The sequence below is a fragment of the Symsagittifera roscoffensis genome, chromosome 4 (assembly GCF_963678635.1).
Source record: "Symsagittifera roscoffensis chromosome 4, txSymRosc1.1, whole genome shotgun sequence".
Classification (NCBI taxonomy): Eukaryota; Metazoa; Xenacoelomorpha; order Acoela; family Convolutidae; genus Symsagittifera; species Symsagittifera roscoffensis.
Window position 1 is genome coordinate 75,254,310 of NC_087065.1, and position 26,881 is coordinate 75,281,190.

The window sequence follows — 26,881 nt, forward strand, 5'->3', positions numbered from 1 at the left end:
TGCATTATACATATAAAACGTATTAACCAAAAACTAATATCTGTTGACTTTTTAAAATCTGGTCGCAAGGACTTTCAACTGATGAAAGTTTGTAGCATTTTTTTGCCAAACTTCTTGATCACACATTTTAAATTTCTCATGTGATTTCTAAAATTGAATTTTGCTGACCTCTCAACTTTTTCTAGACTTTTTTAACCCTTAAATAACTAAATTTTTTCTACCCAAAACTTTGTTCCCAACCCAGTAACTTTGTTCCCAAAATGATTGAAATACGAAATGGTAAATTTAGGTTTAGTTTATAATTGTAGTAAGTTCAATATTTTTTGCTCCTCTGGTACACTTGGTCTGGAGGTAACAAACAGGCCTGGGACAGCAAAGTTCCAGGATTCAAATCTTACAGCACCCTGCTTTTTTTCAAAAAGAATCCTTTTGAAAACAAAATCACCGGCTTGTTGTTTGTCTGTTTATGTTTTGCCGGTTTATTTACCAATCATCGTAGAATTGTTCTTTTTTTGCTGTACGCAAGACACATGCTAGTTTTACGTATTGTTTTGAAATATTTCTGCTGTTTGTAATTTTACTAACTTTGAATTCGTATATTTTTTTGTTTTTTTTTCTCTGAAAACTTTTTTCTGCCCAAATAAAGAATAAAATGTATATTTCATCGGCAAATTAAATGCACAAATTTAAACGAACCAAAAAGTCGCAAGCAAAAAACTGAAGTTTTGGTGATATATTTGAAAATTGTATATGACCGACTAGCAAACCACACCTTCGTTTTTCATGATAAAAAACTATTTCCATCAAGGTTAGATTTCCCTTCTTCTTTTTATTTTTTTTGGGTGAGTTAAAGCCAATCATATACCATTTCTCTGAAACTGAAACTATGATTGTAAACAGCCTTCAGAGAAACCTTTTTTTCTCAAATTTACAAGTGTCAAGTTCAACTGTCTTCCATATATGTTAATCAGCGCCATTACATTCTTCAAATCATCAGTATCGTCTTCCTTTGAAAAAGAGATGCTGTGAATTGCAAAAAATTTGCGGCCTTTCACTTCTAGCGATTGTCTCTAAGACTTAGGAAAGCAGTCGACAACGCCGAATTATGCTAGGGATTTCAACTATATACCACCACAGAACCATGCTGCCTTCGGAGCTAACGATAAATGAAAACACTAGATTTTCGCTTTAAATATAATACGTTTTAACCGAAAATTAGTATCTGTTAACTTTTAAAAATCTGGTCGCAGGGATTTTCAACTGATGAAACTTTGTAGCCTTTTTTTGCCAAATTTTTTGATCACACAAATTTGATTTTCCAGGTGAAAAAAATAAAAAGTGATTGCTGCTGACCCCTCAATTTTTTTTAGACTTTTGTTTCCGTAAATAACTAGACTTTTTATACCCGTAAATAACTTTGTTCACAAATTGGTTGAAATTAGAAATGGTAATTTTAGGTTTAATTTATAGAAAGTTGAATTTTTTGGCTCCTCTGGTACACTTGGTCTGGAGGTATCAAACAGGCCTGGGACAGCAAAAAAATCTTACAGCAACCTGCTTTTTTCAAAAATAATCCTTTTCAAAAAAAATGTCGGCTTGTTGTTTGTCTGCTTATGTTTTTTCGGCTTATTTACCAAACATCGTAGAATTATTTTTTTGTTATACGCAAGACTCAAGCTAGTTCTTGGTAGTGTTTTGAAATACTTCTGCTGTTTGTAATTTTACTAACTTTGAATTCGTATGTTATTTTGTTTTTTTTTTCGCTGAAAAATTTTAGTCTGCACAAAATGCAGAATAAAGTGTATATTTTATCGGAATTTAAATGCACAAATCGTATTAACCAAAGAGTCGCAAACAAAAAACTAAAATTTTTGAGGAATATTTGAAAAAATAAATATTTGGCCGACTTGCAAACAACACTTTCTTTTTTCATGCAAAACGCTATTTCCAACAAGGTTAGATTTCCCTTCTTACTTTTATTTACTTTTGGGACGAATTCTATCATAATGAGTTTATAGTAATAACCAATCATAAACATTTCACTGAAACAAACTATGATGGTAAACAGCCTTCAGAGAAACCTTATTTTCTCAATTTTACAAGTTTCAAGTTCCATTGTCTTACATATTTGTTAATTATTGCGATTACATTCTTCAAATCATCATTATCATCCTTCTTTGAAAAAGAGATGCTGTGAATTTCAAAGTCTTTGTGGCATTTCAGTTTTAGCGATTGTCTCTAAGACTCGGAAAAGCAATCGACAACGCCGCATTATGCTGGAGATTACAACTATACACCTCCACAGAACAATGCTGTCTTCGAAGCTAACTACGAATGAAGAGACCAAATTTTCGCTCTGATGAAATTAAGCGAACAAAGACAGCATTACTAGTCTTAAAACATTTTAAGCGGTGGGAGCGATGGTGAGGTGATTACGTCTCCGCCTCTCCATCGAAAGGTCGGATGTTCAAAGCCCACCATGATCCGTGCTCGTTGCCAGAGGTAGGCAACATTACCCATCCCAGAAAAATAACCAAAAAATGTAGTTCTTAAGCAGAAGCACAACGGTGGTTCTCGACTTATGTTTCGACTGTGCTAGAACTATGTTTCGACTTTCTCGACCGAAATTGGGTGTTTTTCGACTTTGCTTCTCGATTGCGGAATTTTAGTCGCAAAACTGCACGTGCTCGATTCTCAAAGTCAAAACATAAGTCGAACACCTCAACCCGGGTCCTTTTCCTTGTGGATAAATCGTCTTACAAAATGCTCCTATTTAATTGCCAATAAAAACAGTGACAGAATTTTGAATTGAATTGAATATTTTTCTCTTGACTACTTTAAAATCGGCATTTCACGTCTGACGTTGGTTTCACTTTATGGTTGATTGTTTTAGGACTCCACTCAAATTTGGACTCCACTCAAAAAGTTGAACCACTCAAATTTATTTTTCACAACCTTTTATGTAAAGTACTGTACTTTAATGTTATTAAAAAGATTGTGAAAAAACTGCAAGAGCAATTTTCTAAATTTGATTATCAAGTATGGTTGCTTCAGAAAAATTTTGCAAAAGCGCTTATACTTAATTAGAGCTATTTTTAGTCAATGCGAGTTTTTTTGTAATTTTTGTTCACATTTTGAAATTTTTCAAAGTCAATTGAAATTTAGTGATGAATAAATCATTAAGCTCTGCAACTGAACACTCCTCGAAACTTCAATTTCGACCAGAGTTTTTTGGATTGTGGACATCATTCGTCATTTTGGTGTTATTCGTCGTGTTTATTGCCCTGATTGTAAAAGCGGAAACGGAAGGCAAAAGCGTCCAGAGACTCAGCATGAATAGCTGGAATAGTCCGAAGCCAGATGACGTTCCAATGTTGGGCATGCAGTCATCGATTCCAGCGGCGTCGAATTTGGCCAACATATCATCGGGAGACGAAGAAGACGGGCTGGCTGTGTCAGCCGCCGACAAGACACCGAAGCCGCCGGAAAACCGACAGCAGCCGAAAATTACCTCACTGGGTCGCGATTGCAGTCCATAGTAAAATAGCTACTCCATAATACACAAAAGAAACTGACCCAAACAAAATTCTAATTACAGCAATTGTTTCACTGTGACTAATTTTAACCTTAGGCACACAAACTGTTTTCTGATGATTTTATAGAACTGAAGTTGATCTGCGACTAAACTGTAGCTAACTTCTTTTTGAGAATTTATGTTTTAACCGCTCATTGCAAAAAGAAAATTAGCATGAATTGAGTGAGATCCGTCTTGGTCCGTGGTCGACGCTTTTGACTGAAAAGTTGAACTTTGCTCCCGAGCTATCCAACAGTTTTTTCAATTCAGCACGCACCAGATATCAGCTCAACCGGTGTCTGACACTTAGACAGGCTACTCCTTTTGGTACAGGCGAGTTTGATTTTACGAGTTGTCGTTTTCCGTAATTTTTTAAAAGATTTTGTGACTCTAAGCCAAAAGTGAAGGATCTAAAAGAGAACCAAACCAAAAGAAAAACCAATATCTCCAGGTTTCAAAAAGATGTGCAATCTTTCAACCTTTATTTTTGTTTACCTATATGTTTAAGTTTATAACAATGCAAAAACGCGCAAACTGTCAGTCATATTTATCCAAAAGGCTCGAAAAAACATCACGTGATTATAATTGCAAATTGTTGCTCTGATCTGACTTTTGCAGAAAATTATAAGATAATCGTGTTCAGTGTAGTTTTTATCCAAACGCTTTTTTCACAGATTTTTTGTTAAACCTTCAAGATACTTATTATCTCAATTCAAAAACAAAAAATGATACTTTCGAAATTATACATGCGAACGGTTTCTTCTTTTGGTGATTTTTTAGATCATTCATTTTGGTTTACCGCTCCTCATATGAGATCAACACGCTTATTTTTAAAAATAACCCTAAGAAGTGCAAATTTTTGGTCAAAACCATCCAAAAGGGTTTAAAAATATAAGCTGCTTGTGTTCCAACTTGCTTCTGGACTTTTGAAGAATCAAGTGCTCAGTTTATTTTTTTCCACTATTTGAAAAACTACGGTACTTTTGTTAAACTTTAAAGTTACCGATTATCTGAGCTCTTACCAATTATATGCTATCTTCTTGCTAAGTTTTGGACTATGAATTTATGCATTATGTTCAATTTGTAAGTCTTCGGCTCATTAAATCTCATTATCTTTTGACGATAGCAAAATCTGCAAATTATTTATCCCAAATTCATTCGAAATGAATTTACGCAAGCTGATTGGTTAAAATTTTGCATTACTTCATGCCAATTTTCTTGACACTGCTTTTATCTCAGTATTTTTTGATTAAAAATCCTGAAAAATCCCTGCAAAATTGCATTTTTTGACAGACAGCTTAAATGCAAACCTTGCCTGGTCATTGTAAGATTTGCAATCCATTAGTCTTGAAAAAATTTACAGAAAATGTATAATATTTAAATTTTCAGCAAAGATCTGATTTTGTGTCTTCGAACATTTTTCAACAGTCGTTTATAATGATATTAACGAGAGGTAACAAAACTGATGATTTCTTAAAAAGACTTCTTAAAAAGGATTTTCTAATCTATGTTTTGCAAAATTTTCAAACAATCTTGAATCTGAATTTAAAACGTCAAACTTTATGCATTCGTGCAATTTTTCAATGTATATTTTGTCTTTGGGGAACGTATTTCGGTTCAAAACTTTATTGTTGTTCCGACTTTCGATACGAAAGTAACAGAAAATTTGTGCTCAAGGTGGGTTTTTTTTAGACAAATTTCGACTTTCTGACTAGCCATTTTTGAGGGAATTTTTTATATTAATTTAAACTTATTGATAGCTTGAGCTTAAATTTGAAAAAAAAATCACCTGTGATCATTTTTTGTAAAAATATTGGGGTTCAAAGGTTGCCAATTTGGCCTAAATGGGATAATTAACGCGCGATATTTTTCGCGCTATTAAAATGTAAGCGGAGATTTAATCCGTCTTAGAAATTGTGCCAAGTTGGTTGAAAGGAGCTTATTTGACATAATTGATTTGTTAAAAGGAGCAAAATCTATAATTTTGTACTTTATATTGCGTGTGGCGGGATGATTTTCATAAAAATTTTCAATTTTTAGAAAAAAAATTTTTTCTTTTAATTTTATTTAAATTAATTTTTTTAGGTTATTACCGCTCCATAAACATTAAAAGGCATTCGGAACATTCAGAGCTTTGCCTTGCTACGAGCAGTGTTGTTAACTCTTAAATTCATTGGAGCTAACTATAGCTGCGGACTAGAAACGAAGTGTTTTTAGAATAATGTAAATTTATGGAACCTTTTTTTACCCCTCCTGTTATCATACAGGGATCAATTTCAATCTAAAAATCAGCTGATATATAGATTCAAAGAGAATCGAACTTGAAAAAAATACTAAAAAAAGGCATCTAAATTGTTTTATAAAGAAAGCAATGATCGTAAAATGAAAAAAGATGGAAGTTGTAACACAACTAAAAATGAAAACTAATAATGATGAGTGAAGCAGCATCTTAATTTTTGACGCTTTTTTCAATCATTTGTTAAAAATTGTGTTTGACAGTAACTGAAACTGTCAGTGGCTTTGAATTTAGATATTGTGGGTAATCTTTTCAATCAAAATGTACTTCCTTAAGCAGTCTTATGGATTTGAGTTATCTAGCCAATACCATACATACCTATGGCTTGTATGAGTGACATGGATTTTTTTTTCATTTTTAGGAGATTTATTTTTTATCTATCTAAAGTTTTTCAGTTCAAGGTCCCTGGCATATCCTGCAAATGCTTCATAAAATAACGATGTAAAAGAATCAAAGGATATCTTAAGTTTTTAAAACAAATCTACAAAGTTAATTATTGATATTTAAGGACCCAAGATTTTTCCAGGATATCGAGGGTAATTTTTAGATATCGAGGGTGACGTGGTATCAGACATCTTATCAAGGGGTCAAATTAAGGCGCCAAAATGGCACTATATTTCAGCGGTTTGAGCATATTTTATATCACATATACTTAAAGTGCTCATAGGCAACTCAACTTACTTGGAAACTGCCATACCGTTCAAAAAATTCAAAACAGTATACAGTGCTGATTTAAATTAACCGGACAAAACGCGTTAAACTTGAATTTTAAAACGCGTTTTTCTCAAATTGGGTTGAGTTTAGGTGAAAACTTATGAAGACAAAACTTGCTTAGAATGTTAACAGAATTAACACGGTGTAATCTGTTTTGCGAAATTCGGGCCCAAAACTTAACCCCAAAAATGGGTCATTTTGGCTTTTCTTAGTTGATCAAAAATTACGCCGAAAATACCCAGTCGATCACAGACATAATTATATCAAAGTGAGCCCCTTACGTAGCCCAACAAACTTTAAGAAGGGTGTAGTCTCCAAAAAAAATGCAATTTGTTTAAAAATTGTTTTTAAATAAAAAGTTGGTATTTTATATAGTAAAAATGACCTTTTTTGTCTATCAAACAAAAATAAATTAACTTATACAATGTTTTGGAGAATATACCCTTCTTAAAGTTTGTTGGGCTACGTAAGGGGCTCATTTTGATATAATTATGTCTGTGATCGACTGGGTATTTTCGGCGTAATTTTTGATAAACTAAGAAAAGCCAAAATGACCCATTTTTGGGGTTAAATTTTGGGCCCGAATTTCGCAAAACAGATTACATCATATTAATTCTGGTAAAATTTTAATCAAGTTTTGTCTTCATAAGTTTTCACCTAAACTGAACCCAATTTGAGAAAAACGCGTTTTAAATTTCAAGTTTAACGCGTTTTGTACGGTTAATTTAAATCAACACTGTATTAAACAGCTAAGTTCTAAACAACATTTTGCTAAAACTTATTTTAAAACTAACCTCAACCAATGTTTAAATTTTGCTTCAAAAGTACCGACTCTGTTTTCCCTGGCAAAACTGATTATTTTTAGATCTGTCTTGGTTTTGACAAATAATTACCAAAATTTATTCCTGGCAACTTCTTCAGTTCTGATTGCAGCGTTTTTCAAAATATGAAGTGATCAAGCGGTTTTCGTTGACCTCTTTATTTTCAATAGAAATTTAAAAAAAATCATTATCAAATCTTTTTGGAACGCTCATGGCTGACAATTGTTTTTATATTAGCTAGTAAATAAAGAAGTGCATTTTTTTGGAAGATATGAGCGCTACACAAGTCGCATGATTGCATTTTGAAATTTAAAAAACCAAAACCTAATGATCATAACAATGAGCAGCTCTAAAGCTAAAACTGAAGTAAAGCAGAAGAATCAATAAACTTCCTGTTGGATTCAATAACAATGATTTTGGAATTTTTTTTATAAAAAGAAACTAAAATCAAGTTTTTTTGAGTTATAGAAGCTAGACTAAGTAATAAATTAAAACTTAACAAACTTTTGCTATTTTTTTTCAGCATAACTAATTATTAGAAAGTAACCTAAACTTATACGTGAAGCAGTTCTTCAAGGTAACAAAAAGTTTTTAATGTTTCGACCATATCTAAAAGACGGAAAATGTGATTGACTCTGAGTTTCAGATCAGTCAGAGAGAAAAAAAACAAATTTTTAGAAATCCCGTTGAGCCATTCCTTGGTTACTTCGGTCCTCAATTGTCTTCGAAAGTCCTCATGAGCCTATCGTGAGTCCAACTAACGAAATAAAAAATGTTTGGTTTCCACTTTTGAGCCACATTGATCAAACCGGTTTTTATGAACTTTCATCTTATAACAAACCCAGTCTGACAAAATGTCATTAGAAAAATTATGTCAAATTTCAGACGTATTTGATAGACCATTGTTGTAAATAGAGTGTACATTTCTGGCAACTTCGATAAGCAAAAACAAAATGCCAGATTTGGCTGCATCAAACAACACAATCGAAACATCCAAAAAATTATGTCCATCTAAAAATATGACCTACGATTGGTTCAAAATTTATATGGTCATGCATGAATTTTTTTGATTTTGGTTATTTTGCAATCAATTTTTATGGTGCACCAAAATTTGCTGTTTTATTCTTGTTTATTCAAGTTCCCAAAAACTTACAATGTTTATCACAAAGATGGCTTAACAGAGACGTCTGTACGTTTACATAGCTTTTCGAATTCCGATCTCCCAGTTTGGGTTAATTGCGACCCATTCGGAGTTTTATTTCTGTTTATTACTTCATGAGTTACATCTTTTGCTTTGAATATGACAGCAAAGTTTTTGTTATTAACCAATCAAATCACATAAAAAAAGTTTAAATTCATGGGAGCTAGCTATAGTTACGGACTAGAAACGAATTGTTTGTGGAATAGTGTAAATTTAGGGACAATTGATCTCGGTGTATTTTGTGAGATGTCGAATGCTCTGTTTACAGCAGTGAAAGAATATCAAGCATTTCAGCTGCATGAAAATGATCCCCACCTTAAGCAGCTTGTGGAAAAACAGAATTTTTGGTTAGAATACGTTTCTATGCTTGTTATTTTTTTTTATTACAAACAACATCCATATTTCACAAAATGAAACAAATGATTTTTGCAAAAGTAAATGAATTTCAAATCATATCTTTTTGAAAGCAAAATATTGCCTGGCTTAATGTTTCTCAGTTCTGCTTTTTCAGTTCTGCTTTCATAATCTTTTTTAAACATAGTCCCAAAGGGAATCATACGTGAAAAAAAATACATCAACGAAACTTTCAAAAATTTTTTGAAAAAAGGTGCATCCTAGGTTCTTCTAAAAGATGGCAATGGTCGTAAAATTTAAACTCCAAGAAATTGCAACACAACCATAAACATGAGCTAATAGCGGTGAATAAAGTATTATTTCATTTATTGTTGATTTTTTCAACACTTTGGAAAAATAGTATTTGGCAATAACTGAAACTGTCAATGGATTTCAATTCAGATATTGTGGGTAATCTATTAAGACAAGATGCGCTTCCTTCCCCAGAATTTTGGATTTGAAGTATTTTGCCAAGAATATGCGTACTTGTGGCTTGTCCGAGTGACATGAATAATTTTTTCAACTGTTTAGGAGACTTTTTATGATCTTTCCAAGGTTTCTTATTTCAAGTGACCTTGGACAACTTGCAAAGATTTCGCAACTTTATTATAAGACAACCAAGCATTTGGTATACTCAAGATATCTTAAGTTCTAAAAAATATTTAAAGTGGTTTTAGGATAAATTATTGTGGTTTTAGGACTAACTATAGTATTTTTAACTATAGTGTTGCATGATTTTTCCAGGATATCGAGGTTGACTTTTGAATGTCATTTGACTTGGTTTCGAAAATTTTATTTAAACTTCTGTCTCGGAAATTTAAATTATGGTCTCGGAAATTTTATCTAAGTGTTAACTAAACTTCTGGGAATTTAACCTAAACTACTGTGATTTTAGGACTAACTATGGTACTTTTAACTATAGTGTTGCATAATTTTTCCATGATATCGCGGTTGACTTTTGAATGTCATTTGACTAGGTCTCGGAAATTTTATCAAGGGGTCAGCTTTAGTTGCCAAAATGGCACTAAATTCAGCGGTTTGAGTATATTTTATTTCAGAAAACTCACATTGCTCATAAGCAGCTCAAACTCTTTGGAAACCGCCAAACCGCTCAAAAACTTCAAAACAGTCAATTAAACTGCGAGCAAACTTACTCAAAAAATATGATCAAACCAATTTTTAAAATTTGCTTCAAAAATACCGATTTTGTTTCCCAGGTAAAACTGAATAACTTTAGATCTAGTATGCGTCAAAAATGTTAAATACTGTTAGAGAGCACTTTTTTTGTTCCGGCTATTGAAAATGGGAAAGAACTAGTTTTTTTTTGTTTTCGTTTTCCATGAAAAGTTAATACTATCAATAGTCATAGGAATGGTTTGAGAACTGATTACTTGCACGTCAGCTTGCAATCTTTGTTGTTCCGACCATTGAAAATGGGGAGGAACGTTGTATTAGGGTGTTGGGTGTATTTTAGTTTTTTTATTTTTGTTTTCCACGCATAATCAGGTACAACAAATAACCATCGGACTGGGTTGAGTGATACATCATTCTAGAGCCCTTTCAGTCTAATTTCCGAAAAAATTTTTCCAGTGTCGAGTGAAACTGGTTTGAAATTTTTGATTTTGTCCTTATTCGAGCAAATAAAGCAAGCGAGCAGTCTAACAAGCCGAAATATGCCGAATTATACCTAATTTAAGACCGTAAAATTTAATTTTAAGCAAGTCAAATTAGTTTTTGGAGCTTTACTTTGGGAACCAAAAACTTCAAAAAGTTTCAAAATTTTCTGCAAAAATTAATAAAAAAATCTTTCCTAGTCATTTTTCGAGTTTTTCCTAGACTAGTTTTTCTAGTCGTTTTCTGCAAAATTTTTTGTCCAATTCGCCTATTTTATTATGACTGTCTAATATGCCTAAATTATACTTTTAGGTCAGATCTTTCTTATCACACAAAGCAGAATAAACTACACTAATTTGAAAAAATAAACTTTCTAAACCGTAGTTTTCTAAGGACTATGGTCGCAACTCGCAACATTCTGTGCTACTGGCACAGTAACCGCCTATCCTTGTTTAATTTGGATTTGAATGAAAGCTCTCTCTTTTTAGCTGCAAACTTGCGATCTTTATTGTAATTTTGCTTAGCGGTATATAATCTCAAAACCATCTTTGGAAATGCCTGTTTTTTTTTTGATTTTTTCATTTATCGACTTCATTGCATCAAAAACTGTTGAAAACTCATTTTGGCATTCTAGTTTAATATTTCAACTCGAAGCTCTACAAAACTACCATTTCTTGTTTACATTTGAGTGGAGTTTTACAGGATCAAATTCGAACTGAATCTTCATAACAAGCGTAAAATTAAAATCTAAAAGCAGAAAGAGCCCAAGAGCGGAAAAACAATAGAAGCTAATCGGTAAAAATGTTAGAATTATCTACATTATCATAGAAACGAGTATATTATGCATTAAAAATTGAGCCATTTGCTCGAATTTTTTATTTAAAAAAAAAACACTGAAAAGTACTCAATCAATGCATAATTTTTCGTTTTCTTGATAGTGTTGATGATTCTAAAATTTGTTTAATCAATTAGCCCGTATAAATCAATATTTCTCTTTTTTTCTGCTCTAAGACCCTTTCTGCTCTGAGACCATTCTGTTCATTAATTGGCTACCTCCATAAAAGTATTTGCGCGTTGTTTTTATTCAAAAAAGGTCAATTGAGCACAGACTAGCTTTAATAGATGCTAATAAACGGTTTCTTTTTGTAAGAAAAATTTTGGGCTTTGATCTAATGGATTTTGGTTTTGCGTAAAGTTATGTGAAGTTTTTATAAACAGTTTTCTTTTCAATTTGACTTTTTGTACCTGAATCAAGACACGTGAAGAAAAATTGGGTCGCAAAAAATTTCATTGAAAATATGAAAAACTTGGTTGAACCATTGAAAAATAAATCGCAACATAGAAAATTGAAGATAATTGAATTTTTTTACCACGCAGTAAATTGTTTCAGAAAGCTTTTTTTGCCGTCATATTTCATTCAAGTTGAGCTCAGTTGCTTCTGATTTTTTCAGTCCAATCAGAAGCCCTGAAGGAGTTTCAAAAAGTTAAACATCTATCTCAAACTTTCAAAAATATTCCTCAAAAAACGCAATCAAACCCTCTGACGCAATTTTTCATCAAACCGTGGGAACTAGGCCGACATATCATTCGAAAACAGATTTGTGACAATCCATTTCAATACTGAATACAGAAGTTCTAACAACAAATTCAATAAATATATGTTCATATTATACCACCAGTTTAATGAGTAAAGATCCTGTTTCATATCATATTTCTCATTTTTCGCACATCAATCCTTTTATGGACAGATAGACGCCTGAAAACACTGCTACAAAACCACACAATGCTGCTTCCACAAAACAGCTGTTAAAAAACCCAAAGTAGTCATACAAGATTCCCCCAAGCCCACTTTGACCCAAAATAATCCCAGAAGTGAAGCACAAATTACTCATTATCGCTGAATAGCTGATCAAATTTACATCAGACGTGGCTCGATCTTTTCCGGATCTGTAGACCTTCTGGAAAAGCGCAATTATGGGCAAAAACGCAGCTGTTGAACTCATTCCAATAACACCCAGGATAAATTCCAGAGCAACCATGTTGTTCAAGAAAGGTATTTGGGGAGTGATTGCCAAAATAATGAAGCATAAAGCGCTCAGAAAACATCCGAAAAAGCTGAAAATAAAGCCGCCGTAGCCCTTGTCGATGAAACAGCCAAATATGGGCGCAACAGCCAGTCTAGCAATTGTGAAAGAGAGGAAAAATATCCCCGCCCGTTTACTGCCGATGCTGAATTGCTGTTGAATATAAGGCGCGAACGCCACGTTGAAAAAGCCGAACGAGGACACTGTAATCGTGGCGCCGAGAGCAATGCATAGGACTCCCGGGTGAGAGATAAAAGAAACAACGCCGGCTTTTGAGATGTCTTTTTTCGAGCTGGTACTAATTTCATTATAGCAGGGCTTAGTTTTAGGATGGCCAATGTAACAAAAGAACGGGAGGATGACTTGAATCATTCCAATTACCCAAAATGGGAGAGTGTAACCCCCCAAGGCGAACAAAAAGCTCCCAAGCGGTGCTCCGAGTATAGCTCCGGCACTCGCCGCCGACTCAAACAGACTGCATACTCGGCCTGTATGCTTCGGGAACAGTGAGATCAAATTCGGCGCTCCGCAACACCAAAGGAAAGTTGAGCCACATCCCATCACACATCGAGTGAGGAAACACATGGCTATGAAAATGTAACCTTGAGGCATATATATCAGTTGGCCGAAAGTCATGCAGCCGACGCCTACGATGACGGATCCGGTGCAGAATAGAAACAGCTGCATTTGGGGTGCTTGGATGAACATCATTAGAAGTGAGCAAACAAGTCCTGCTAAGTCGTATGCAGAAGCTATGTTTCCGATAGTCGTTTTGGACAAGCCAAGTTTCGCCATTTCAGTCGGGAAGAATGATGTCCAAAATGTGTCATTTAGTCCAGTTATAACGTAGAGACTAAGGCCTAAACCAAGAGCCAAAATTTTTCGCTGTTTTGAAGCCATGATTAACTTCAAATGCTCTAGCTGGAAAACTATTTAAAATTTTATTCAATTTGAGGCTGCCAGTGGTAAAACTTAAGAGAGGTTTTGAAGTGGTCAGCTTTGACTAGGGTAAACAATTTGTTGTTAAGTGTTTATTGAAGTCATCTAGGTGATATTTGCATATCCACATTTTGAGCAAGGGTACCATATTTAATCTGGATTTGTATGGTCAGACATAAATTCTTCCTGACTTTTCAATGGGCCCGTAAATTTTCCATTTTAGTTGCTGAAAGTTTTATGGAAAATACAAACCAATCAAAACAATTCGTCCGAAATATATTGATAAAATTGAGCTGGTTGAGCTAGTCAGACATCATTTTTGTAGAATGTTCTTTTTTTCCAACCCTTGACAATAAGGAGACCCTTTTAACTCCGTTTTAGCTTTGAAAGGGTCCTTTTAAAACGAGTTTTAGTTTTTTTCACGCAAAATCAAACAATCATCGGAATGAGTCGAATGATATGTCATAACAAAGCCCCCATTTCAGTTCGGATTCATACGATTTTAAAGTTTTCTCAAAACGATTTTTGATTGTCGAGAAGAACTGCTCGAAGTTTTTGAGTTTTGTAAAGTTTCGGGCAAATTTAAACAGTTTTAAAACTATTTTAAAGCTTTCTCAAAACAATTTTTGATTGTCGAGACGAAGAACAATTCAAAGTTTTTGAATTTTGTTAAGTTTTTGTGCAATTTTAAACGATTTCAAAAACGATTTCAAAGTTTTCTCAAAACCATTTATGATTTTCAAGAAGAACTGTTCAAAGTTTTTCAGTTTTGTTAAGTTTCGAGCAAGTAAAGCGCGCAAGCAGATCTTATTTATAGGCTTATATTAGTCTATTTTCATAACTCAAATTAAGACATACCATCACTTTTCGAAATTTCTTCTAGCGCTTTCTAAAAAGTGTTTTGTTAGAAAAAAACTTAAAAATTTTTTTTTCTATGATTTTTCAAAAAAAAAACTTGTAATTATTTTTGAGTAACATTGCTGTCAAATTACTCATTTTTCCATGGCAGTCAAATATGCGTCATTTCTAGGACTTCGTTTGGATCATCTAATTAAAACACGGATTGAAAACGACACAATTTGAAAAAAAACTGAACATTTTTAAATATTGTGTCGGAACTTTCTGCGCTATATGCACATCACTCGGCTATCCTTGTTCTTCTAAGTTTTTGATAAACTGTCAGTGATTTTTCATACCATTATTAGTCTAAAATAATTTTTGAAAGTGCTATCATGATGGGAAAAGAATTTATATATTTTTAGTTTCTCTGGTCTTTACCTTTCAATTTTCTATGCCTTTTCATTCAATTTCTGATTTTAGATACAAACTCAGTTTCTGAGTTTCTAAGGTCAGAAAAGACCTCAGCTCTCTCTCTCTCTCTCTCTCTCTCTCTCTCTCTCTCTCTGTTTTTATTCCGACTTTTGAAAAAAGTGACGCGTTTTTGGGCTAGGGTTGGATTTATCCCGATTTATTTCGAGTTTTCAACTAGGAATTTTGGATTGAAACTCTTCTTGAATCATCTGAAAAATCTTGATACCTAGCGTTAGTAGCAGATTTAGAAGGGCGGGGTGGACGCCTTGTTTCCTTCAGGGATACGACCCCCTGACGACCCAAAGGGTCCCCCCTTTGTACTAATTTGAGATATCCATTTTTGTATGACTGGCCTTAAAACTGTTCTAAAAGCGCCTTTTTCGCCAATATATACTAGTTTCGAAAAACGCGATTTTTTGGTCGAAGTTTTCCAAAAAGTACATAAAAACGCCTTTTTGGCCTGCTTTTTGAAAAAATGGCCTGCAGCGCAGAAAATTTGGTCAACGTAGGGTCTTTATAGTGATTTCGGAGAGCTCAGAAAATCAATTTGGTCGACCTATAAAAAAGGTCGAGAAAAGTTTAATTTTTTAAACAAACCCCCCCCCCCCCCCCTCCCTCGAGAAATTCTTAGATCCGCACCTGCCTAGCGTCAACAAATCAAAACATAAAACACTTTTGGTTATTTTTTGCATAGTTTAAAGGCGTTTGAAGTTGGGACTACTTTGATAATCGATAACCCAGCGCTTATAAATTCAACTATCAGCGCTGAATCAGCAAAAAACTAAGGATGATTCATCAATGAGCAGCGCCTACAAGAACAATTTTTATCAGTGGTGAATCAGCAATGAGTCTAATAAACGGACCGGAAGAACTCAAGGCTATCTCTCAGACTTATGTTTAATGGTTGTAAATGCGGTTTTATAACAAGCAGTAGTGAAATACTAGCCTGAAAAAACATTATTGCGATTAATTTTTTATTGTGAATCAATTTTTTGGATTACCAATGGCTTTTACCATTTGAAAATCATTTTTTTAATTTTAAAAAAAAAGATTTTTTTTTGTTTTGAAAAGATACAACATTGCAGATGTAAAAATATAAAAACTGAAGAAAAAAAACAGAAAAAACCTGGAAAGTTTACTAGTTGTAAATAATTATTTTACATTGAAATTGTTTCTTACTAAATTTATGTTACCTGACTTGGACTTGATCGATTAGCTGAACACGTACCCTCTAGCAAAAAAATTTAAAAAATAAGATTGGTAAAAGTTATCTCTGTTTTTGGTAGTTTTCATCTACCAGGCCAGTATACGAGCAAATTTGTTTCATTTATATCTGACAGAAGCAAGTATAGTCTCTTTCAAGGCATATCAAATGGCCATCGAAAATGAGACGAATCTTTTTTCCAGCTAATAACTTCCTTAGCGGGGACACAAGTTATAATCGCTTGTAATCGCTAAGCTTATAATCTTACAGTTGGGCAAGCGTTTTTAACCTTCAAGGTTGCAAATTTTAGCACTGTGTTTTTTTATTATACTCCGCAGGTGTTGCCGCGCAAATAACTATTCATAAGCCAGAAAAAAGCAAGTAAATTGAACAAGATTAAGACCAGTTGGCCAAGCGTTCTAGAACTAAGCCTAGAAAGTGACTCCGACCGGATCAGCGTAGACTCGAACCCCCCAAAAACCAATGTTTTTTACCCGAACCAAAATGGATAGATTACTAAAAATAATAAGAAAAACATTAAAAAATGATCTTGTCTGACCTTGTCTGTCAGTTTATTGCCGTCTGTATATGATTTACCGTGTACTACAAATTCTGCAAACGGTAACACGTTAGAGCCGTGATTGTGCTGATTTTGTTGAAAGATTTAATGAGGTTCAGTTTTGTCAAAGACAAATTTCTGCAAATTTTTAATTGTGGTTTTTCGAAAATAAAAAAAAATTTCGAGTGAGTTAGTCGTTTTATGATTTTCTGCCTGCTAGCTTGCAATGCTGTATCTGTTCAGTATCGCAAATAATGCGATCGTCCGCTTCGCTTCTGTGTTTGAGTTTTTCGCCTTAAAAAGTTTCTGCTGAGGTAGTTTTGTTTGTTACCGTTTGATAAACTTTCTTTCAATGATGTTTTTTACGTTAAATCGTTTCGGCACGTTTTTAGCGATATTCATAACGAAAGCGGGGAAAACTTGGACAGTCATATCCACTTAGAATCATCCAAAATCACATTTTCGGAGCCGCTACTCGAATATTTGAATGTCGTATCCCGTGGGTTCTTTTCCAATTACCCGAACACTCGACAATGAAAACCAAATCCGTTTCTAGAAATACGGAACGGTTGAATAGTTTCATCTTTCACGCTGCAGATACACTTTCACCATGATTTTCAATTTTAGTCAACGAAGAGCGACCTCTACTTTAGAGGCCTACACAACTGACTACCCTTTCACTAGCCTCAATTGCCGAGTGAGCGCCTCAAATTGCGAAGATAATAATTGTGGAGGAAAGTGTTTGGTGGAGACAATTCCAGTGTGTCGGAATATTTATTATTGTGTTGCGTCAAGTGTTTGGGCAATTTCTGTGGTGAACCTACGACATCTCATGAAGGTGCGAGTGGTTGTGGTTTGGAAGTAAATACCTTGACGATAGGTCGAAGGACTGTCACTGAAGTTTGCGCCCAACCGGTCAACCTGCTCATTAAAAAACTTGTAAGACCAATCAAAAATTTTAGTTCTTTTGTCTGGGTGTGCTAACTATTTTTTAAAATGGTGCTGTCAACGCTACATCATTGAAAACAGAGGGCAAATATGTGGTGAACACATAATTTTGATCAACCCGATTTAAGCAGGAAAAATCTAAAAGTTTGTCAGAAAATGAGCTGGTTAAGAACACAGAATAGCAAATGATGTAAAATTTAGATTATTATAAAATAAAGTTTAAACTATTGTTATAAAGTAACGTGCAATGACTCGAGCCCAGTAGCTGATTAGTTTACCTTAAGCCGTCCAAAACCCGGCCAAAAACTTTCAAAAAAATGATAGAATAAAAAAAAAGAAAAAAAATCAGAAAATACACGTGATTTCATAGGGATAGCATCGATAACCCCGTAAAAAAAAATTAAAATGTCAAAAATTGCAATGAAAATGAAAAACCGCTATAAAGATGCAAAAGTAATAGCAGTAACGAAATAATTGATACGGCAACAAAAAGTCGAGAAAAGTTTTGAAAAAGTTTTGTTGGGAAAAAATCCAAAAATATCAAAAAGTCTCAAGGCGGACAAGTACTTGAAACTTGTCCAATTTTAATCGACCCGTAGCCTTACATCAAGCAAGTCGTGTTTTGAAAAGTTTTGATCACCGGCTCGCTCTTGGTAGTTATTGGTAATTGAAGTCACAATTTGCTGGATCCCTACCCTAAGAAAAAGAAACCCATCCGAACTATAAGCTATTAGTAGTGTCGTGCCGTCTACGAACAGCATTTTTTTTTATTACAAAAACGCAATTTATGTCGAGTTTTCTTACTACATATTGATTAGTTATGACTGAACACTTTCAAGCTGAAGTTGAAAATTTGTTAAAAAATTTATCGCTAAAGTTAAAAAAGAAACATGAAAAAAATTTTTTAGACCATAATAGTTCTTTGAAATAGCAAAAAAGTTAAAAAGTGCAGTGCGAGACAAGAGATTTTGGTAGAAAAGAGCTCAGATGTTTTTGAATAGTTGATCCTAATGAAAGAAGCTTTGACAAAAATAGCAAAAACTTGTTAAGATCCAAGCTAATTTCAGTTGATTTGAAAATCTAATTAAACCAGATAACTTGTGTAGATGATCAAATGATCCAACAGGCCGGGTCTTACCTTGATTGCATGACTTTTTATAAAACTAAAGCGAAATGTTATCGCTCAAGCTAGATCTCTAACATCTGCGTCTCTACGATTTAGTCGTCTTCATAGTATAAGACTAAGGCGTTTTATTAAGCATACAGTGAGAAAAAGAAAGGGCTTTGGTTTGCAAAGCTGCAAAGAGAATAAACCGAAAGGCAAAACGAAGCAGCTTTGAGACTGAGAGAAGAAGAAGACACACTGGAATTAGAGAAGAGAGAAATGAAAGCTAATCATCAAGAGATAGAATGGCAAAAGGAGCAACATCTTTTAGAGCTTAGAGAAAAAACAATTGAGAGAAAACTATCAATTGAATTATTACATCAATAGAGAATAAAGTAGGTTTCAATACAAAAAAAATGAGCTGAAGAGAACAGAAATTGATAGACGATGCCGAAATTGCAGATACTGAATTTCAAGATGACCTTACCGAACCGATGACGATACTCGCAAGTCTGATTTACCAGCTGTCAGTCGAATGTCAGCTGTAAGTGGAAGGTGTACTGCCGATGGAGTTGACAAAACATTGCGGAGATTGCATATGTAACACCGCAAATGCCAAGCTATGATGCTGGACCTTCTGTAATCAATTAATCAGTTCTGGTTAGTTCCGCTGATCAAATTTTTGCGGATGTGGGTTGCACCGCATCTCAAGATAGCGTACCATTCTTTGGAATGCCAACTGCAAAAGCTGGCGTTTTTGTTCTTACGAAAAAGCAGTTTGTCGGTAGGTCTCATTTTTCAGCGTTTGTGCCGCGATGTATACAAAATAATACGCTTTCTTCCTATCTTTCCAGCTCCAATAAAGCATTTTTAAATTTGGTTTCTCAAAGTAAATATTTCACTCCACGGTCAAAAAGCTTAAACGCTAAAAAGCTTAAACTGCTGTTTTTTTAACTCAGATGCTTTTGCTTGCAACAACTTGAATAGCCAAACGTTTTTTCTCAATTTTCTACAAGCATACAACCATCTTATTTGGTGTCAACTACCAACCTAGAATTTCTCACTGAGTGCTTGCTCCTGGTCAAATTTGTAATAACCCAAATAAAAACAAGTTGATGAAAAATTGGGTCGGTATGCATGAATTTTTCACACCCTCACAAACTATACGGCATCTCAAAGTATGCCACAACATTCGTTTGGTTTTCAGCAGCCAACTCAAATTCCACTCTTCACATCTTTACAAGCCATTCCAGTCGACTCCACTGGCCTGTACTCTTCGTCATCTAAGCAGGTAACTCTCGAAGAATAAGCGGCCATCTTTTTTATGAACAAGAAAAACACATTGCATGATTAGAAGCTTGCCCATTTTAATGGTGATAAATTTCTGAAATTGCTTATTGTGGTGACATGTATCTTGATGCTTTTAGGACTCTTGAGCGTCAATTTGGTCAACTTCACACAGTTGAGAGCTTTCATTTTGATAAATTGAGCAGTTTTCTACAGTTTAAGATGCAAGTTTTCAAGTTCATCTATTGCAATTCAGATCTTTAGTGCTTAACCAAGCAATCGCAAAATTACCTCGTAATATCAAGGAAATTATGAAGGTGTCATTATTTGAGTTCAATGAGTGCTTACAGGAGAAAGCGGACGCTTATGAGCGAATGCGCACAACCTAAAGTAAGCAGCGAACTGAAGAAGTTAGCAAGAGCAAGCCCGCAATTAAGCTGCTCACTTCGAATGCGCGCTCAGAAAACAGTGCTAGTTTTACACGATGCTTTGCTTGCAAAGGCAAGCATCCTTAGTTGAAGTGCAGCGTTTTAAGCTGTGCATGGAAAATAAACTTTATTTTGCTTGTCGTCAGGTTATTCACCAATTCCGAAAATGTTGTAGAGCCAGAAAATGTTCCAAGCCTGATTGTGACAGGACCCATAATGTACTGCTGCGGTGCGCAGAACGGGTATTTCCTCCTCGAGAATGTGCAGCCAATGCCAACAGTTGGTGTACTAAAACAAGCATGAAAACTACACACAAGACTACCGCAGAGCCGAAAACTGTTTTTAAAGAAAGTTCTTGATCCGCATCTATCAGTGATCATAAAGGTCTTCTCCCTATTTTAGACTTAAGTTTATACTTCAATGGCACCAGTACCAGAGCGCTGGTTTTGTGTGACAGTGCTTGCAGCAACTCATGAATGTCGTCAAACCTTGCGAATCGCCTCAATCTTGATGGACAAGATGTGAAATCAATTGTCAATGGAACGGATAACACAGAAGTACTTCATAGTCAGGAAGCTGAGATAACTGTATCTTCAGAAATTGATGAATCCAAAATTGCGTTTGAAATTTCAGATTACCTAGGAGAAACTCCCATTAATGGGTCGGAAAAATTTGATGTGGTTTCACTTCAGGAAACATACTTGCAGCCATTACACTGTCAGTCCTTGATTTTCATATGAAAAACTAACCCTAGAAAAATCCGTCTACACTTTCATCAGACCTCTAGTGTACATTCATAGCTGGGTTGAAAATTCCCCTCTAGCCGTCTGTTTACCCGTTTGTTGAGTTTATAGTGGTTGTTTACTTTCAACGACTGGTTTAATTTTCACTTACTTCAAACTTATTCTCAAGGATGTAAGTCCAATCGACCAAGTCAAGTCATGGAATGAAAGGGAGTCATATGGTATATACAAAACTAATGATACTTGACAATCAGCCGATAAAAAATTTCTAGCATTCTTGAAAACATTAAAAAGCATGATGATTTCCGTTATTCAGTCGGAATGCTTTAGGCTGATGATTATGCGAAAGTGCCGAATAATTATTTCTCCGCACATGTTAAAATAAATCGTTTTTGAAGCGTCTCCCATATCGAAAAACAATATCTGACAATATCAAATAAAAATCATGACGCAAAAATATGCCGTAATGGCGAGTGATACATACCGCACCACACAGTGATCAACACAAACAAAACCGGAAAGGTCCGAAAAATGTCAAACGGAGCTTGCAAGTTGCATGGGCTTTCGTTCAGTAAATCGGTTCTTGTTGCTCCAGATTTATTTCAAAGCCTGCTAAATGTCCCACTCATCTTCCGTCAACATAAAATTGCTATAGCCGCAGACATCGAGGGATGGTTTTTCCATGTCGGAGTCCTTCCCGAAGACCAACCATTTTTGCGTTTTCTGAGGCAAGGAGACTAATCAACAGAAGTAATGGTATATCAATAAACCCGTCACAGGTTTGGAGCACGTGAAAGACCAACGCGTGCTAAATTTGCACTACAGCAAGCAGCTAAGCATAACAAGTCTGATTACTCTAAAGCTGCAGCAGCTGTTTGAAAGTTGTTCTACAGTGATGAATACTTGGAGTCCATGCCGAATGTTGAACAAGCTGTTATACTATTAAAAGTGTTGAATTGAGATACTTAGTAAAGGAGGATTGAAAATGCACTAACTAATTTTTTAGTAATTTTCCAGAAATCTGAAGGAAGCTAAATAACAAAACGATAAAAAGTGCTAAAGAAAAAATCGCAAGTCCAAATAGCTCATCGCATGTCTTAGGCCTGAAGTGGGATCACAGAAAGACATCCTGGCAGTATTTAGAAATGTGATTCGTGACCTGCAAAGAGAGATCACACAACGAACCATAGTTAATTTTGTGTCATTTGTCTTTGCCCCCGTTGACCTGGCGCGCCTTATACAGTACAAGGAGGCCTCCTGCTAAAGGAAATTTGGCGTCATAAAGGTCGACAATGGGACGATCCCTTGCCTGATGACATTGAAGGCAAAAATTCGCAAAGGCCCTCAAGCTTATCTTTTCTCAGCAAAATGGCCATTTGTCGCGCTTAGTTCAGAGTGCCTGTAGATGTGGTAGATCGGCATGCCTTTGGTCACAATTTTCAGGATCTTTTTCGCCTGGTTGAGTTTTTTGTTGTCGTTTACAAAATCTCAGGAGAGAGAGGGCAGTTTCATTTTTGAAAAGACTCGTGTGGCGCCAATGAAGACATGTCTATAACTAAATTTGAGTTTCAAGCCGCTTTAATGGCTCCTCGTCTTAAAGAAGACACTACAGTCCTTGAACATTCAGATATCTCATACATTTATGTGGACTGTTAGTATGTGGTTTTACAATGGCCCCACAGAGATAATAAGAAACCTGTCTTCGTACCCAATAGATTTTGCATGGTCCTAGAATCAACAACCGTAGTTGAGTGGCACCATGAGTGAAGCGCTTTGCGAAAACTTTAGGGTCGGGGGACCGAGTATCTTGAAAACTTCTCTTTGAACAATCAAACCATGTCAAGATGTTGTAAATCAAAAATGCCTCAAATAATCAAATGCCAATGAATTCGGAGTCTCTCTATTCGTAAACAAATTTAATACCGGAGCCGATAAACCTATCTATAATTGGGAAATGTTCATTTCTTATCTTAAGCTCTTGCGCACAGCAGCATATGCTTTACGGTTCTGGTCCAGATTCGCGCATTTCCGTTCGTGTGATAGAAAAGTAATCGCCACTTTGGAGCTGGAATTAGCCGAGCCAAAGCTCCTTCAGATCTTTGGAAAATCGTTTCTTTTCATTGAGAAATCAAACTGCTCGACACCAACAAATCCGTAAAGAAGTTATTGAATAGCCGTATGTTTCCCATTCACAGAACGAACTGGTCGTAATTGGCCTGTTGCAGAAAACAGTTTTGAAGCCATACTTTTATTAGATGGTCGTCACCATTTGGTTAAGCCTGTCGTTTGCCATCTTCATCTCAATTATCACCATCAGTCGTTTATTTTTAAGCGCGCCGTCATTCAATTCGCCTTCTTGAAACTAAAATCAACTCTTCGTGAAATCGAAAACAAATGCGTTCTATGTCGAAAGCGCATAGCTGATTATGTCAACCCCATGATGTTGGATCGCCCTCTAGAACGTTTAGAGTACTGAAAACCTGCCTTTTTTTTTACTACGGAGTTGAATTTTTGACCAATTTTTTTTCATCAGTCCGCAATGGAGCTCAGAGATAGTCAGAAATTGTCAAACTGTCATTAAGATGACTTTCCTTATTTGGTTTTAACAATTGTCTCAATCAAAGCAAAGTTAATAGATACTACTCTGAAGAAACCTCAAAATGATGTTCCTCTATTAAAAAAAAATAATTCAGTCAGCTAGCTGCTTTAATTTTTTCTCGAACATACTGGGATTATCAGACACAGAGAAACCTGCTATGCCCCTGAAATGAAACTCGAAGATTTTCAAAGCGAGTAATCATTTGATCTTGGTCAATTAAAATTAACCTAAAAGGAGGTTGAACTGAGATGCTTAAAAAAGAAGAATTGAAGATGACCGAATTTATCATTAATTTTTCGGAAATCTGAAGGAAGCTAACCCCAAAAACTAAGCAATCAAAAAAAGTAAAGAAAAACTCGCAAGTCCAGATAGCTCGTCGCATGTCTTAGGCGTGATATGGGATCACAGAAAAGACACCCTGGCATTCGGTGGAGTTGTTATTCCTGAGCTACAAAGAGAGATCACACAACGAACTGTACTTAATTTTCTGTTATTTGTGTTTGACCCCATTGGTCTTGTCACGCTTTATGCAGTACAAGGTCGCCTCCTGTTAAGGGTAATTTGGCGTCATAAAGATCGACAATGGGACGATCCCTTGCCTGATGACATTGAAGGCAAAAATTCGCAAAGAAGGCAATCAAGCTTATCTTTGCTAAGCAAAATGGCCATTTGCCGCGCTTAATTCAGTGCGCCTGTAGATGTGGTAGGACGGCACGCATTTGGTCACTGTTTGCATGATTTGTTTCGCGAGGTTGGGTTTCTTCGTGGTCGTCAGCCAAAATCTCAGGAGATAGAGGTACGTTTCGCCTTTAAAAAAGCTCGTGTAGCGCCAATGAAGATTTTCTATACCTAAATATGAATTGCAAGTAGCTTTAATGGCTCCTCGTCTTAAAGAAGACACTCAAAAGTCTTCAAAAATTCAGTTATCTTGAACATTTATGAGGATTGTTAGTATGTGGTTTTACAGTAGGCCCAGCAAAGATAATAAGAAATCTGTCTTTGTACCCAATCGATTTCGCAAGATCCTTGAATCAACAACCGTAGATGAGTGGCACACGCCGGATTGCAGCTGAAACGCTTAGTGAAAACTATAAGCTCGGGGGACCGAGTATCTTGAAAACTTCTCTCTGTACATTCAAACCATGTCTAGATGTTGTAAATCAAAATTGCCTCAATGAATCAACTGCCAATGAACTGGTAGTTTCTCTATTTGTAAGAATTATTGATACCAGAGCCGATAAACCTATCTATAATTGTGAAACCTCATTTTTTTCTTAAGCTCCTGCACACAGCGGCATTTTTTTTTACGGTTGTGGCCCAGATACGCGCATTTGCGATCGCCCGATAGAAAAGTAATTTCCCCTTTGGAGCTTGAAGTAGTCGAGCCAAAGCTCTTCCAGATTTTCGAAAAAATCATTTCTTTCCTTTGAGAAATCAATCCACTCGACAGCAGCAAATCCGTAAAGAAATTATTTAAAAGCAATATATTTCCCTTTCACAGAACCAAATGGTCTTTTACGCCCAACTGGTCTTATTTGGCGTGTTGCAGAAACCAGTTTCGAAGCCATATTTTTATTAGATGGTCGCCAGCATTTGGTTAATTTTGTCGTTTGCATCTTCATCTCAATTTTCACCATCAGTCGTTTAGTTTTAAGCGTGCTGTCACTCAATTCGCCTTTTTGAAACTGAAATCAATTCTACGTGAAATCGAAAACAAATACGTTCCATGTCGAAAACTCATAGCTGATTATATGAAAAACGTGACGTTGGATCTCCCACTAGAGTGTTTAGGGTACTGAAAGTCTCCCTTTTTTCATTACAGAGTTGACTTTTTTGACCGCTTTTTTGCATTAGTCCGCGTTGAGAGATGCAGTAGGGTTTTCTCGAGTGATCCATTTCAAAATTGTACCTGCTATGGATGACAACTCATGTGTCATGGGTTTTGAGATACTCATTGCCCGCCGAGCAACTCCGTCTGTCATCTGTTGGGATATTGAAACAAACTTCCAGGCTTCCAGCGGCATAGTACATAGGAGCATAGTTGGAAATACAATCCACCTAGTGCGCCCCATCATGGTGGCTCATTTTAGCGTCGTGTAAGGTCCTGCAAGCGTGCATTCTACTCGAAACATGGAACCCGCAAACTAATGCCAGAAATACTTAACACAACGTTCTGCTTAGTTGAACAATCCTCAAATGCAAGACCACTGACTCCAGTGAACATTTATCCGGATAGCTTAGAAGCTATTACGTCTAACCACTTACTGCTTGGTAAGCCACCAGCGACATTTGCTTTCTTGAGCTTTGACGAAAAGTTCAACCATAGAAAACCTCTTTAACGTGCTCAGCATATGCAAATTCATTATGGTAATAATGGCTAGGCGAGTATGTGCCAAGTCTCAATAAGTGAGCCAACTGGAACTCCCCTCAAGAACAGGAACTCAAGACAGGCGATTTACTGAGGATAGTAGAGTTCACCAACCCCCGAGGTTTTTATCTTTTAGCCCGTTTTAGAACGCTCGATTTCGGACAAGTCGGTGCTGCTCAATCCGAAGTACTAAAAACTTGCAGTACTCAAACTAAAATATGACAGTACCCTTCTGGCAGTGAAACTTGCGCCTGTCCTCGCTTCTTTGGAGGTGAAAGATGCTGCAAGCAAATAACTGGCTGCCGACGAAAATCCTCGCAATCATTGGTTTTTGTTCAATTTTTCGTCTAACTAAAGTTGATTGCGCTGTTTCGAAATTCCAAAGAATCACTCTGCAAAAAACATGGTACCGTACGCATAAATTTTTTCGGAATGTTAGAGCAATTTTAGAAAGCATGGTACAGCATGGTTATCCAACCAATCCTTAGGTTTGATTACGATCAATTCATCAAAATTGGCTCTCGTGGACATACTCTAGAAAACACTGTCAACAAATCCTTCAATCTTACTCTTCTTGTACTGAAGATAGCACAAAATCTAAAGTGTTATGTTTCTTATATCTGTTGGTTTTTGATATCATTCGAAGAAATCAATCAAAACGCAGCGCGTATTTGATATCATTGAAAACATTTT

The 26,881-nt window shown here is 35.5% G+C and overlaps 2 protein-coding genes across 2 annotated transcripts in view; one reads left to right on the plus strand and one right to left on the minus strand.

The window, feature by feature from the left end:
• The window catches only part of LOC134843580 (ruvB-like 2), a 269,223-nt gene that overhangs the window by 107,256 nt on the left and 135,086 nt on the right, over positions 1–26,881 (plus strand). The window lies entirely within an intron of this gene.
• Positions 12,252–13,714, minus strand: LOC134844527 (MFS-type transporter SLC18B1-like). Its single transcript, XM_063861253.1, has one exon. It carries the CDS (start codon positions 13,595–13,597, stop codon positions 12,329–12,331), a length of 1,269 nt encoding a protein of 422 aa, XP_063717323.1. The 5' UTR covers positions 13,598–13,714; the 3' UTR covers positions 12,252–12,328.